This window comes from Syngnathus leptorhynchus, chromosome 17 (assembly GCF_054491065.1).
Source record: "Syngnathus leptorhynchus isolate UIUO chromosome 17, UIUO_Slep, whole genome shotgun sequence".
In the NCBI taxonomy this organism is placed as follows: domain Eukaryota; kingdom Metazoa; phylum Chordata; class Actinopteri; order Syngnathiformes; family Syngnathidae; genus Syngnathus; species Syngnathus leptorhynchus.
In genome coordinates, this window is record NC_141211.1 from 7,430,669 (window position 1) to 7,444,338 (window position 13,670).

The following is a 13,670-nucleotide window of genomic DNA, read 5'->3' on the forward strand; positions in this document are numbered from 1 at the left end:
TAGATTATAAATTGCAGAGCAACATATGTTCAATGATAGACCTCTGAGAGTTTAAGAAACAGATGATTCCATTATCATTTTTATTTTATACAAAAAAATGCCATGCATCTTTTGTCACATTCTACAACAGTCAACAAAAACACACTGACACAAGTGAAGAAATATGAACATTTGGCAAAGAAGTGGCCTAAAATGACTTGGTGTGTACATTTTAGAGGGAGGCGGGGCTTATAATCTTACAAAAGTCATCATTATACGGCCATCCAGAATTTGACAAGAATTTTGTAGGTTTTATATCTAGATTTCTAACTTTTTGTGGACTGTGCTGGTTTTGGGTGTGTATGGAGTGACACTGATTTTGCTGAAAAGTCCAATGGTTATATAAAGTCATATAGATTTGTGTGTTATTTCAAACTAAATCCCTGTGAGGTCATGTGACTCTCTATCAGTCAATTGTACACAATAGTCACAGTTCTTGTATCCCGAAAACATACATGGAGAGGTAAATCGTAAAATTCTTTATTTATTTTGCTTCAAATGAGCAAATGTTGAGAGAAAAAAAAAAAATCATCTTCTTGGTTACTTATTTTTGGCACAGTTTGGATGTGGCAAGTTGCTTCTACCCCCCTCGGATATAGGCTGTATGACACGAGAAGGCATTTGTGAATTGCAGTACAGTACAATGAAATAAGAGGAAAGCTGGATTGTGGAAGAAATGCTACACTCCTTGTTTGAAGGAAAATAAAAAGAGGTAGGAAAAATCCACAAAATGTAGACAGTTTTGTAAGACGCGGGAAGCGGTAAGGAACACTTGTCAAGCGTGCGACGCACTCACGTACGCACACGGACACAAAGCCTGCTAACGGCAGAGCAGCATGCGGTAAATCAGCCCACAAAACAATTTGGTTCCTTAAATAGCTTTTGTCCTCAAATAGTGGCCGCCACTCTAATAGACGTGCCTAGATTGGTCGCGGAGTAGATCAAGCTCTTGAACAAATAGATATGATCAATCTAAAAATATACAGTGCCGTGGTTTCATTTTTATGTCAAGTCACATGCAGTCACAATAAATGTTGCAATGACTCATAATCACCTTCAGGAAGCGAAACCTTCCTCGACTGCCTTACTGATAGGGACTAACAATAAAAATAAAAGTAATAATAAAATGCTAAGGCAAGAATGTTAGACAATCTTTTCCCACTTTCAATGACAAGTAAGAATTCTCCCTGGACAAGACAAGACTGAATACAGCTCCAACTTGACACAAGCTTCTGTAGAAATAAAAGCCTCCTCTTAAATACACGGTCATCACAGATTTGCACCCCAGCCACTATTTGAGGAAATACAGTAGCACATTGGACTTATGTACAATGTCATGTAAGTAAGTAAACATCAGACCACATGACTCCTCCATGCATGCGCACTTCCGCAAAGAGGGACACAAGTAAACACAGAGCAATGTTAGCATAGCTTGCGGAAGCTACAGGGCTCATTTAGCATGTCTTCCTGTTTGCCTGCATGACCTGCATGAGCGTGAACGACATGAACGCAATCTGCTCGAGTTCGCTTTCTTCGCCGCATTCCAGCAGGCATGAGAATCGATCGTTATCCCGGTTGTAGGACAGGTCTGAGTACCCGCTGGGCCCGGCGTGGATGATCAGGGGCCGGTCCCACCCTCGCGAGTGAAGGGGGGAGCGGTTCAAGTAGACGCCCATGTCTCGCCGGCTGTGCTTGTCGGTCGGGTGCATGAAAAGGAGCCAGGTTTGAGTGTCGGGAGACAGAGGGGACGTGTCGCACGTCTTGTTCTCGCCGTCCTCGCTGGGGATGAACTCTGGCGCGGGGAAGCCGATGACGCTCCCCTGGCAGCCATTGGGTTGTTCTACCAGCTCTAGGGCCGTTCGGGGTTTGTCGAAGCAGACGCCGCTGTTTTCGCTCAGCGCTTCGCATCTGTGGCCGCCAAACTTGCGGGCGTTGCAGTACAAGTGACTGCGGCCCTCGTGATCAATGATCTCCGCCATCTGGCACTCACACGACTTCTTGTTGAGCATCTTGCCTATGTGCCACGTCTTGCCCAAGTCCGCGCTGTACACCGTCAGCGCACGAGGGTAAACCGTGTAAGGAACAGGAAAGGAGAAGCACTTGTATGGGATGTAATAGGCATAGGCCGGGATAATCAACCTCCCGTTCTCCAGCTGGACCCCGTGGCCCGGACCCACGGCAAATGTAGCCCACTTACGAATAGTTTGTCCAATTACGCTTTCCGTTACGTCATTCGCCTCGCTCCATGTATTGCCATCGTCGCCGCTGCTCACGTAGCAAAGACGTGTCTTGTTTTTACCTGTGATGATCTGCCTGTGCTCAGAGGTGTTGCCAAGGATGCAGACGAAGAATAAAAACAAAGTGCTGGTGTTTTTTTCAAAAACGGGGCAGGGGTTCATGGTGCGGTGGTCCGGCAGGCACGCTGTTGACAACTCCTCGCTCGACAGCCACTGAAAGATAGCGGTAAAATGCACTTAGTGACTCTTCATTAAGTACACTAGCACAACCAAATACTATTTACTAAATCAGCTGCCTTGAAAGATAATCATTCTCAGTTTGGACCTTGAACTTTGCCCATAAACACTTCAATGATGTTAAACTATAATAAAATCATATAAGGTGCAATAGCTGAAATGTCCCCTATGTTATTTCCAGGTTACGAGACGCAATCCATTTTAATATGGCTGCTTTGAATTACATTGACACAACCATTGCGAGTTGCCTATATTGGTCTTTTTTTTTTTTTTTTTTTTTTCCTACCTGAACGGATCCGTCATCACTGTGCACCCCTCTTCTCATTACCAGAAGTTTGGCATCACAGTCACGAGAAGAGGTCCTTTTTTCTGCAAAGGCAAGAAAGGTACGACTGTGCCTCAGGTAGATGAGAGCGGGGATTCTGTACGTGATGCCACTTGGCTCCCTCTCAAATAAAGTTTTTTTGGGTAGCTCCTCTCCACCGTCGCTCTTCGATGGCCTGTTCCCCATGATGATGCTCCTGTGCAGCACGTTTATTATCAAATCACAACATCTTGGTTGCACACGTACTAAAGCAGACTCATAGGGAAGAAGAGTTCACACTCACACACACCACATCGTTGTGCAATACGGCACAGGAAAAGTCCTTACCGTCACTTGTCACACTTCACATTTGTCACCTTGAGCTGATCGACACACTGTCTCATTAAATTAAGTGGAGCAAAGAGCTCCAGCGATGCTGACACTGACGCTGAGGGACGAACGAAAAAGAGGAAGACGCGGAAAAGAGAATTACTTCCTCGACACTTCCGTGTTCGCTTGAGCGCCGCTAACCCAAACCTGCGCCTGGTTTTATCTCGCGAGGCGCCATAATTGTTATTTACTCGTAGGTTTCTGCGTACTTGTAGATAATATCCATTGAGACGATGGATCCTACTCGAAAATAGAAATTAAAACAAATGAAGTCCCTGCGCGTCGAGAAGCCATTGTGGCACATGCGCAGTATGACGTCCTCGAAAAGCCTTCGAAGCGATAATGTTGTCAAGCATTAGTCAATAGAAATATTGCTCCTATCAAAAAAAACGTATTACTATATCAGAAGTCCAGGTTTTATGATTGTTTTTTTTATTAATAAATGTATAAATTGACAAAAATTGCTGACTTCTCGCTTCCGCGTTTGTCAATAAACTCTTTATCGCCACCGATTGGACAGGAGGTACAGTTGCTGACTTGCTGTTTGGAGGAGATGGCAACTACTGTATATGAAGAGGAAAAAAACAACCTCGGATATCATTGCATTTTTCTCGAGGGTTAGCATGGACTTGGTAATTCCAGCAATTTTTCCCAGCACGAACATTTTAAAATAAATAAGGTGAATAGACTATTGGCTCTGGAAGAAAGAGAATACTGTAACCTATTTTGGGCCACACTCGAGATTCTCGAGAGCAATTAACAGTTAACGAAGTAGTGCGGAGTTGTGCTGTGTTATATGTCTATGTCCACATCATGAACAGGAACTCAATGCTTTGAGAATGGAGCTGCTTTATATTGGACATGAAGATGCAGTTTTGCAATTTTCAAATTGGCCGGCAGGTGGTGCACAATGGTCAAATTAAAAATGACCTACACTCATAAATGTATTTGTCGATTATTTTTATGGCAGTGTTTTGTACAGGCGCTGAATGAACAAAGCTATATTGGAATTCATTTTAACTCCGTGGAGGTCCTGATGCTTGATGCATGACAAACTCTCCACTAACGTTTTTAAAAGCTTCTCTAGTCTAAAGAGGTCACAATGTGTTGGTTTTTTTAATGTCACTCCTTGGACGGTATTTCAACATTACAATATATATATTTTTTTCTTTAAATCTAAAATCAAAGAAAACGTGGACTCATAATTAAGAGAGCACACTTAGGATTAATATAGTTGGTTTCGAGTCTATACATATTTCTCTTACAATCTTCATACCTTTCAAAATGATACATATTAACATTAACCTGCCTAAAAAAAATCGTTGCTCTCTGATGAGCATTACAATACAGTAGGATAGTAGGTCTAAGTGGTTACATACACTGCCTCAACGATACAAATGATTCTTTGTTGATCGGGGCAATTGACATTCCTAAAAAACTCGGTGAAAGTTCCAAGAGACATGAGGATGGGGCTGTGCCTGAGAGATTCTCTCACTGCACAAAGAAGATGCAGGCTAAATCAAATCCTGATGTGGCGCGGGCCAATGGTGAGGACTTGTGGCTATTTTTATTCGGCAGAATTTCTTCCAGGCCTAAAAACGCTTTGGCTGCACAATGGCCCCATGGTGAAGAGGAATGTCCATATTCTTTTTAAGAGGAATTCGAGCAGCTGCTCAGATGCTGCAGAACACATTGAAGAATCTTAATATTTACAGAGGTTCCAAAGCAACACTTGATAGCATCCAGACGCTGTGCAAAGACTGAAATTGGTTTGGCTGCACTACACACAAACCATGTATGCTTTATATTATAATCTGGAGATTTATGATGGGAACGATAAGTTTTTTTTTTTGCACAAATTAAGAATCACATGCAAGTTTTAGCATTTTTTTTCTACTCTGGCAGTTTGCTATGTGGCACTTGTGTGATGAAGACAGAACACAAGGAGGCGCTTATGCTGCTGAGGGACTTGGAGACAAAATACAAGCACCCTCTTAGGAAAGCAATGGAACACAGTCAATGCTGAGAAGCCAAAGCGGTGGTTGAGTTGCATCCAAGGAGAAAATAAGTAAAAACATTTCATGACTCGTGTGTGGATCTTTGTTATTATTATCTGACTATCAAGGTGAAGGTCATCCACCGGAGCTTGGCTAACAAAGCGGTCGACACCAAATCTGGCTGCGACCAAATGGGACCTCATCAACACTGCTCATTAATCAAGTCCCAAATGAGCTCGCTTCTTCAGACTGGCGCCGTTTATGCTTTCCTTTGATGGAACACATTCATGTGGAAGGTTCAGATTTGAATATGAGACCAGATAGATCACAACCAGTGAAAGGTGGCTGCCTTTACTTATCAAGAGGAGCATAGTGTTCATGACATTTATGCTGTTATTGTTCATGATTCCACGGCATGACTCACACTTGGGAGTGAAAAAATAACAGGGCCCTCGGCCTATCTCTGAAGTATTTGTCATGAAGTATAAACACGACAGAGTGCATGAATCAGCTAGGAAAGCAAACACGCCTGGCTCTAAGGCTTGATTACGTTTTAATACAATTTGCCGCGATGCCTTTGGTTTTTCTCTTCCTTTGAAGAAAAACATAACGTGAGCTAGCTTGGCGCGACGTAGCATGAAAAGCCCCGTGACGACCCGGTAGAGTTGAACTCTATTCCAGCCAATGGAGGCTTTAATCGGATATATTTTCACAGCTCAAACATGTATGAAGAATTCTTAAGAAAGTGGAGGAGATGATTGACACAAATACTGGGACACCTGTCAATCATACTTGAGAACTGAAACTGTTTTGCAGCTCTTTTGGGAAAGATCTTTCAAGACGTTAGACTGTGGGCGCACTATCATGACAAGTGATCGTATTAAGACGATGGTTCCAATTAAAGTGGTGACCCCGATTGTCAAATGTGCCTCACTTCTCACTCACTCTGTCCTGCACAGCAGCAGAGCTAATGTGTGATTTACACCCACAATTTACAGAGCCAAGAGAGCAAGCATGCCTAGGCTCAACAAGTGTGTGTGTGACAAATTCAAACCTTGCGCAAAATAAACGACATGCTTCTCACACTAGATGGGCAGACGGAAGCGTATCAATGTGAACGAAGACAGACTGTGCAAGCTGTCGGGTTCAGGGGCTTGCGCAAACATTTTTGTGTGAGTAATGAAGGCATGCAAATTGGAAATACCTCCTGGAGTGTGAGAGGGAGCGAGCAATCTGGCGCCAAAAGTGTGAAAAAAGTACAATGGGTCATTGTTGGAGGGGAGGGGGCACACGAGGAGTTCATAGAGGAGCAATATTATTCTGGAGCCTTCTGGCAGCTCTCACTGAATCATGACAAACAAAGATAACTTGATACCTGTTGATCAAACAGGCTTGAGGTTAGAGATCAGAATGATTAGTTTTCTTTATTTTTACAAACAAACAAACAAAAAATCGTAAAAGTTTTGAAGAGAAGTACATTTTCTGTGAAGTTTCTCCCTGCCGGTCAGTGAGAGCAGTCTACTAACGACAAAAACTTTACATTATGTGAGAAAATGTCTTATTTACAATAAATATGTACATTAAAAATAATAATTGTACATACCAAGTCGCTTGTGTCCTCATCCGTGCATAACAAATGGTTTCCATGCAGTTGAAGTATGTGTTAATACTGTTCCCAAAAGTGTCCAGTCACAATATCAAAATGGAGTTAAGGTGAGCACAGGCCTTCGACCTGCTTGGGATTGAGGAAGGTCATCATCTCCCGGATGCCATCTTCACAAATGGTGGCGCTTTGATCCAGTTTGTTCACTCCCTCTTTAAATTTGCCCCACATCTCTGGAAAACAAATCCAAGAGGATTCAGCGACAACATTTAACAATGCAATTGTGAATGGACAGAAACACTGTTGAAATCACCTTCATCAACTGTTGTCAGTAATGTGTAATTTTCTGGATGATCCCCAAGATCTGTCCTTTGAACATCTCCAATTTCCATCAGTTGTAGAATACCTGTATGAAAGAAGTTAGTCATTTACACATCAAAATGTTTTTTTTTTTTTTTTGTTGGGGGCAAAAATATGAGATGTACCATCTACGATCTTCCACACTTGCACCTCCACTTCAGCTGTATTTGCTCTTTCAATAGCCATCATCCGAACTGTGCTGGGAGAGTCGACTTTCAAAGCTGATTCAACTTTATAAACCGAAAGTTTGTTTTTATAGCCCGAGTAACACTGAGTCTGGTTACTTGCTACTTTATGTTCTAGATGGAAACACAAGTGGAGAGTGTGGATTAGTTTCAACAGCTATATAAGAAAACGCGTGTTTGGCTACCTGGGCACGTCTTGCAGCACTTTCCCGGCGACTTGACCGGATGTTGGCACACATACTGGCTGGGACATGTGATGCGTTCACACGCCTGAAGGCCGTCTCTGCAAGAGCACACGATGCATTCCAGGACCTTGCCCAAAACCGGGTGCCACGTGTCTCCATGCGAGTAGGTCTTGCCGTTGTATAAACATGCTGATGAGAGAGACGCGTAAAAATAATGGAAATGGTTGGTATATGACTGGAGGGGAAAAATGGTTGAAAAAAAAATAAAAAGCTCTTTGGGAAACTCAAACCTCTGCATTCGGTGAAGGGGAGCATTCCTCCACCAGATGGCGCTGCTATTCTTTCTTTAGAATATTCATTTGATATGAAATACAGTCATAAATGTGTGTATAAAATAAACTTGATGCCTCCAGTTGTCATTTAAGCATCTGAGTAAATGTGCTCAAACTGTATAATTATTTGGAGCGCTCCACCCCTCCCTTCGCATGAAATGGACTATTCCGTCTTACAGCGCATTTTTGATTCAGGAGCACGGTTGCATTTAGCATAGCAAACCTTTCTGATGTTTCCTCTGCAACAAAATCTTCACAGTGGTCTCCGAAGCCCCTCTGAGGTTAAGTTTATTGAGGCTCAGGTGTCTGGGAGAAGACCGGACCCGGGGAGACCGTGTTCTAACTGGCTCTCCAGAACACTGGTCCACTGAATGTCTCTTCAACAAACACACATACAGGACACGTACTTGAGTGATGGAAATATTTTGAGACCAAAAGATTTTTTTTTTTTTAAATTTCAAGGATATGTACAGTAATTCATGTAAAATGAGTATTTGGAATTTATTTGTGAAATAACACACCACGCCTCTGTTCAGCTGCTGGTTTCCATCCTCTGCTGATGACGAGCCACTAGTGCTGGAGTCTAAAGTAAACAAAGAGTGAATTTGAAGATCAATGTGATTGCACAACATGAAACATGAATCAAATATTAGGATCGTGGTAAATACTTCAGTCCAAGTTGAGAAGAGATAGGTTTCTTTAATAGCTGGAATAAGTTGGACTACCTTTACACGCCAAACAGCAGGTGTCGGCAAGCGTGACCGGTGAGGAACAACTGATTGGTTGGCAGGTTTTAACTGCGCAGAAGATGTTTCCATTCTGAGTGGGGAAAAAGTCAGAGGTATTTGTAGTTCCATAAGCTAATGAAAAAGAGCTTTTATGATGTATTTTCAATTGGAATAGCGGACAATTATACAAATTATAGTACTGTAAAGCAAATTACAGAGACAAAACTCTGGACTGGTTGCCAGGCAACCACATGACCTGTCTAGATGGCACACTTTCACCATTTATTGTGTCAAAATGGAAATGTAAAAGGTGTGACTCACAGAGCACGAGCACATGGCACACTGGTTGCTTGGCTTGGCTGGTAAGTTACGCTTGATGAAGGTCTCTCCTGGTTGATAGACACTTCCATTATATCTGCACAACTTCACAGGAGCTCTTAGACCAGCTGGAATCTTGGGCTCGTCTAAGAAAAAAAAAAAAAAAAAGAGTACCATCTTGTATTGGGTGGCTCAACCAAACCAAGGCACAACTGTATTAATAGTCCTTCTTTGTAGAGGATAAAGAATAAATGCCTGTGAATATTGTTCACGGTCTCTACAGTCTACATGGGTTGCTCCACCATTTGTGTTCAAATATCCTATACAAAACATGCCCCCCCCCCTTCCAAAATATCATCTGCGCCCCTGGGAAACACCGACGTATACCTGAGCATCGTGGACAACACTGCTGTGGGTCGACTACTTGCTTTCCACACAACAAAGGAGGACACTTAATTTTACTGCATTTTACATGGCCTTTCTGAAACAAACCACATTATATTTGTCACAAAACCTGTAATTATATCCTTGTTTGGATTAAAATGTGAGAAAAGGTTACCTCAGTGCAGGAGCAGCGCATGCACATAATGAGTCCAAAGGGCTCCAAAAAGGGATGCCAACTGTCTCCTGGCTTGAATGTCTTGTCTTTAAATGTGCACAGCACGCCTGAGCCTGCGTTAGTGGTTAAAAAAAAAAAAAAGGATGAGCAGATTTTGTGCGACAGAATAAAACTTTTACAGAAAATATCCAACTGAATGCAATCTTGAAGAAGAACGAGATGATTTTTTCCCACCCTGACAGACAAATATCCTTGTTGAAAGATCATGCGCGTGGCCGAGATGTTTTACCTTTGCGGCCTCTCAGCTGAGCATCTGCACACCAAACGAGCATCAAAGACACCAACAAGCACTTCATTTTTTCAACCCCAACTCCAACGTGATACGTTCCGAGAGGTTTACGCAGTAAAATACTATGTATGTTTCTACACGAGTCAAAATGCACGGCAACGGGAGCAAAGTTTTGTTCTTTTGGGTGATGGCGCCTCCTGCAGGATAAATAACACCATTACATGCGATGACATGCAATAAATTGATTTGTTGTTAACGGAATGTCGTAAATTGAATTTTAAAATAAGACGTGCTCATTTTTTGGCCTAGTAAAAATAAATTCATCAAGTCTTTTTCACTTTATACATTTTATACACATGGGAAGATAAAACAGTGTTTTAAAAACAAGCCAAGACACCTTTGTCTGAAAAAAATAACACCAAAAAAGGACTTTAAATAAAACATGTTTCTGCTCTTAACTCATTGTACGCATTGACCTGACATTTTAGAGTGGCGATTTATCACAGATAAGAAAAAAACTATGCTTAAAACGTATACATTTATATTTCTTAAAGAGATTTTTGAGCCTGGTTTAATCTCATCAATTGAAAAATGCTGAATTCTAAAAATGGTAATGGGGGAAAATATCCATGCCATACTCAATAAACCTTGGAAGTGTGATCTCAACACTTTCAACAATAATACTACGCAAGAATCTAAGTCAGTATTGGAGATTACACTTGGAGCAACCCTATTTTAACACAAGCATGCTCCTCACTCATAAAATATGACTGAGAAGTTATTAGCTGACACAAAGAACTCAGAAATCCTGAGTCTCTTCTGTACAATCAGGATCTGAGTAGATCTTCCACCTGCCATGTATAAAGTCTGAATTACAGAATATTGCATTTCTAGTCAGGGACCACATTGCACGTCCACATGGTCTCACAAAGGCACTTAGAAAGTGCTGCTGTGTGCGTTTGTGTCGTTTTCTAACTTCTGCCGCTTCTTTGCTCGGATTGCGTTCATGGCCTCTTCTATGGAGCGGGTGTCCCTCTTGTTGGCAACCGGCACTGGTCAAGAGGTAAATGAGAGGGAGATGATGTCAAAGGAGAGCTTTCGTGTACTCTACTGCATTCAAATACACTCACCACATCCATATGCCTGATTGGCTTCCAGTGTATGTGCTGCATCTTTGGCTGCAGAGGTCCCAATCAGGTGGCTGTACTTGTCCCTATAGTTGGAATTCGGACACACCTCCGACTTGTTGCTCTGCCGGGATGCTGCTTCTTCCAGAGCCGCCTGCTCCTACAGTAGTCAGGAAAAAAATTAAGAGCACAGTGATTACCCATCATAAACTGATGTGGTGGACTCCATTAAGATAAAAAGTACCTAATGTCCAGTCTTACTTTCAATCTGCGTCGCTGCTCCGCTATCTGAGGATTCCACTCTTCTCCTTTGCGATAAGCCTCCAGCTCCTCGTCAGATGGAGCAAACTCCTACAAGAAAAGTAGAAGCTCATCACACCTCCTCGTATTTATTTTTATATATATATAGCCATTGGACATAAATAAATAAAAAAAAAGAATCTTTTCCAACCTTCTTGAACAGCATGACATAACGGCACTCTTCATCCTCTCCGAAAGAAAAAGAAGTCAGACCAGCTACTTCAGCGACATCATGCCTGCGAGCAGATCAATTATTGTTGGGTATTTACATTGATTTAAAAAAGTCATTTTACTTAGGTAGCTACAATAATGAATTAACCTTACAATATACTTCGCTCAATCTTGCCCATTGGGTTGTATTTTCGTTTCGGTTGTGTACTGTCTTGGATGAAATCTGAGACTTCTTTCTCCATCTAAAAAGTGAAAAAAAAGCATTTTAGAGTCAAAGTAAAATGTCAAAAGTAGTATCATTCAGATCAAACTCTCACCTTTCTCCTGAACGCTGCTTTCTTTCTTTTCTCCTCTTCTTCCATCTTCTTGAACCTTGCTGCTTGCTCTGCAAACGTATCGAAAGTTCAGACTTCGGGCCCTCACGTGACGTCATAATTTTAACGTACGGACCAATCGCAATTGTACGAACGCGTCCACAAACATTGGGCACGCACACGGCATGTGTGGTGCTCAAAGAAACAGTGGAACCTGAAAATAAACACGAGCCCGTCTTTAGCAAGGGCGATACTATTTCCCAACGATCAAATGGATGGCCAAACAGCACCAGAAATAACCTGTGCTTCGTTTCCATATTATTTTCAGTCAAATATATTGCTTTGCAACGCAGATTGTTTGATTACAACGCCCATTATATAGTAATACCTCGAGCCTTTCGTCGGCTTTCCTGATCGCCGACAGTTGGAGGTTTTTCCATCGAGTTAAGTATTGAACCTAGTAGATCCGCCATCTTGACTTAATAGCGAAAACAACGTCTACGCATGCGCACCCAATACGTTCTTCTTCGACGCCTTTCAAATTGATATATAAAATGCATAGTGCCCCAAGTGTGAAAATGGCAAAATTCACAGAACACCAGCACTCATACCGCAATAATTATGACAATCCAGATAACTCTGAAATGCCAGGGAAATATAAAATGTAAGTACTCATGCTCATCAATTTTCAATTAAAAATCAATTTGGATTGATTAATCATAGCATCATACACGACAAAGAAGAAACAAGCGGTTTGACCCCGCTTTGAATCACTCACTAGGGGGCATTCTGCACAAGCACCTGTGCAGCTGCACGTATCCATGCCTTGTAGTCTTATTGTCTGGATGACAATTCACCCTGCGTCATGGCAGCAGCATGTTTTGTATAGTTTGATTGTGGTTTCTCAGCATCAGCAATAACCTACTAACTACTGCTGCATTCAGATACGGGCAGAGCAGTCGGCGGACAGAGGGCAACCCTAACACCAAGCAGGATACACTTTTTTTTTTTTAAACTATATCACTCCCCCCTTTGAAAAAAAAAAAAAAACATTGAATAGTTGTACATATTTTATCCTGTCCATGGGGCCACACATAGCAGGTTGACTAAACTGGGTCAGCTGGCAGCCGTGACCGACACTTCTCAGACTCCCTTCATTCAAAGACACTTTGTTGTTGGGATTTGGACAGGGCCCGGCCGACTCCACCCCCGTGATTGAAATACTGTATAAATGCAGCAGCAGTGTGTCCACAGCAGAGTCTGAAAGCTTATTGGTGCCCAAACATGAAGGTACTGGTGCTCCCTGCGCTTCTTGTGCTTCTTCTGCTCTTTGCCGTCGGGGAGGGTAAGCGATGGATCTAACAAGGGAAGCGTTGTATCTAATACTGTAATTATAATATCAGACATATTTTACTATCTCCAGGCAGTGATCCAGAACCACAGTACTGGACATGTGGGCATAGAGGACTCTGCAGACGGTTCTGCTATGCTCAGGAGTACATGATCGGTCATCATGGGTGCCCTCGACGATACAGGTGGGCATGTACAAATCATAAAATATACATTTTGCACTCACTGAAGTCAATGGTTTGAGTATAGAAGACAAATGTAAATATTTTGTCTGTCTAAGCAGAAGGAAGCGTGTTGTGACATGTCCATGTTCACTTGCAGGTGCTGTGCCATACGCTTTTAACACTTCAGATGGAACCTGCAAAAAGTCACAGAGTCACATGTGCTCGTCTGAGGCCTTGAGTTTTACTTTCAACCCTCTTATAATCAATCTAGTGTAGTTTGAAAGTGAGCCATTTTGCTGTGAATCTGTAACCTATAGGCTCACAAATCTCAATTTCTTTGTTTGAAATACCGTATGATATATTCTGTACTTGTATATATTTTTTAGTTTTATGGAAAATTTCAAATACCTTCTAAAATGGAGTGTGATTAATAAAGGTGTGGAAATACAAATACTGTGTTTATTTCATTTCCCAAATACAT

The 13,670-nt window shown here is 41.9% G+C and overlaps 3 protein-coding genes and 1 long non-coding RNA gene across 6 annotated transcripts; 1 reads left to right on the forward strand and 3 right to left on the reverse strand.

The window, feature by feature from the left end:
- Window positions 1-47: 47 nt before the first annotated feature.
- On the reverse strand, window positions 48-3,511 carry LOC147043539 (sialidase-3-like). The gene is made up of 4 exons (XM_085936560.1): window positions 3,417-3,511; window positions 3,166-3,265; window positions 2,800-3,034; window positions 48-2,489 (listed from the first exon to the last, which is right to left on the reverse strand). Exons 3-4 carry the CDS (start codon window positions 3,022-3,024, stop codon window positions 1,494-1,496), a joined length of 1,221 nt encoding a protein of 406 aa, XP_085792686.1. The 5' UTR covers window positions 3,025-3,034; window positions 3,166-3,265; window positions 3,417-3,511; the 3' UTR covers window positions 48-1,493.
- A 3,095-nt stretch (window positions 3,512-6,606) lies between these two features.
- On the reverse strand, window positions 6,607-9,930 carry chrdl2 (chordin-like 2). Of its 3 annotated transcripts, none has more exons than XR_015068732.1 (12): window positions 9,764-9,930; window positions 9,475-9,587; window positions 9,303-9,396; window positions 8,919-9,061; window positions 8,595-8,688; window positions 8,391-8,452; window positions 8,093-8,246; window positions 7,538-7,726; window positions 7,293-7,466; window positions 7,121-7,213; window positions 6,808-7,040; window positions 6,607-6,738 (listed from the first exon to the last, which is right to left on the reverse strand). XR_015068732.1 is itself a non-coding variant. In XM_085936237.1 (11 exons), exons 1-11 carry the CDS (start codon window positions 9,828-9,830, stop codon window positions 6,913-6,915), a joined length of 1,311 nt encoding a protein of 436 aa, XP_085792363.1. In that variant the 5' UTR covers window positions 9,831-9,930; the 3' UTR covers window positions 6,619-6,912. The 3 variants fall into 3 exon arrangements, 1 of the variants encoding a protein (XP_085792363.1); XR_015068733.1 differs by having other exon boundaries at window positions 6,659-6,722; XM_085936237.1 differs by having other exon boundaries at window positions 6,619-7,040.
- A 163-nt stretch (window positions 9,931-10,093) lies between these two features.
- Window positions 10,094-12,195, reverse strand: spag7 (sperm associated antigen 7). Its single transcript, XM_085936575.1, has 7 exons — window positions 12,064-12,195; window positions 11,679-11,746; window positions 11,515-11,603; window positions 11,342-11,426; window positions 11,152-11,241; window positions 10,894-11,050; window positions 10,094-10,815 (listed from the first exon to the last, which is right to left on the reverse strand). Exons 1-7 carry the CDS (start codon window positions 12,146-12,148, stop codon window positions 10,700-10,702), a joined length of 690 nt encoding a protein of 229 aa, XP_085792701.1. The 5' UTR covers window positions 12,149-12,195; the 3' UTR covers window positions 10,094-10,699.
- Window positions 12,196-12,260: 65 nt separating this feature from the next.
- Window positions 12,261-13,625, forward strand: LOC147043542 (uncharacterized). Its single transcript, XR_015068767.1, has 4 exons — window positions 12,261-12,339; window positions 12,866-13,020; window positions 13,099-13,210; window positions 13,347-13,625. It is a non-coding gene; the product is annotated as an uncharacterized LOC147043542 (long non-coding RNA).
- The last annotated feature ends 45 nt before the right edge of the window (window positions 13,626-13,670 follow it).

Excerpts from the sequence above, each read along its gene's own strand:
- LOC147043539 (XM_085936560.1), bottom strand. The coding sequence starts at position 3,024 with ATGGGGAACAGGCCATCGAAGAGCGACGGTGGAGAGGAGCTACCCAAA. Across the intron at positions 2,490-2,799 it reads GTGATGACGGATCCGTTCAG|TGGCTGTCGAGCGAGGAGTT; the intron begins GTAGGAAAAAAA and ends GCTATCTTTCAG.
- chrdl2 (XM_085936237.1), bottom strand. The coding sequence starts at position 9,830 with ATGAAGTGCTTGTTGGTGTCTTTGATGCTCGTTTGGTGTGCAGATGCT. Across the intron at positions 8,689-8,918 it reads GTGCCATGTGCTCGTGCTCT|AATGGAAACATCTTCTGCGC; the intron begins GTGAGTCACACC and ends TTCCCCACTCAG. Across the intron at positions 8,453-8,594 it reads CTGCTGTTTGGCGTGTAAAG|ACTCCAGCACTAGTGGCTCG; the intron begins GTAGTCCAACTT and ends TGTTTACTTTAG.
- spag7 (XM_085936575.1), bottom strand. The coding sequence starts at position 12,148 with ATGGCGGATCTACTAGGTTCAATACTTAACTCGATGGAAAAACCTCCA. Across the intron at positions 11,051-11,151 it reads AGCAGCGACGCAGATTGAAA|GAGCAGGCGGCTCTGGAAGA; the intron begins GTAAGACTGGAC and ends TGACTACTGTAG. Across the intron at positions 10,816-10,893 it reads CAATCAGGCATATGGATGTG|TGCCGGTTGCCAACAAGAGG; the intron begins GTGAGTGTATTT and ends CCTCTTGACCAG.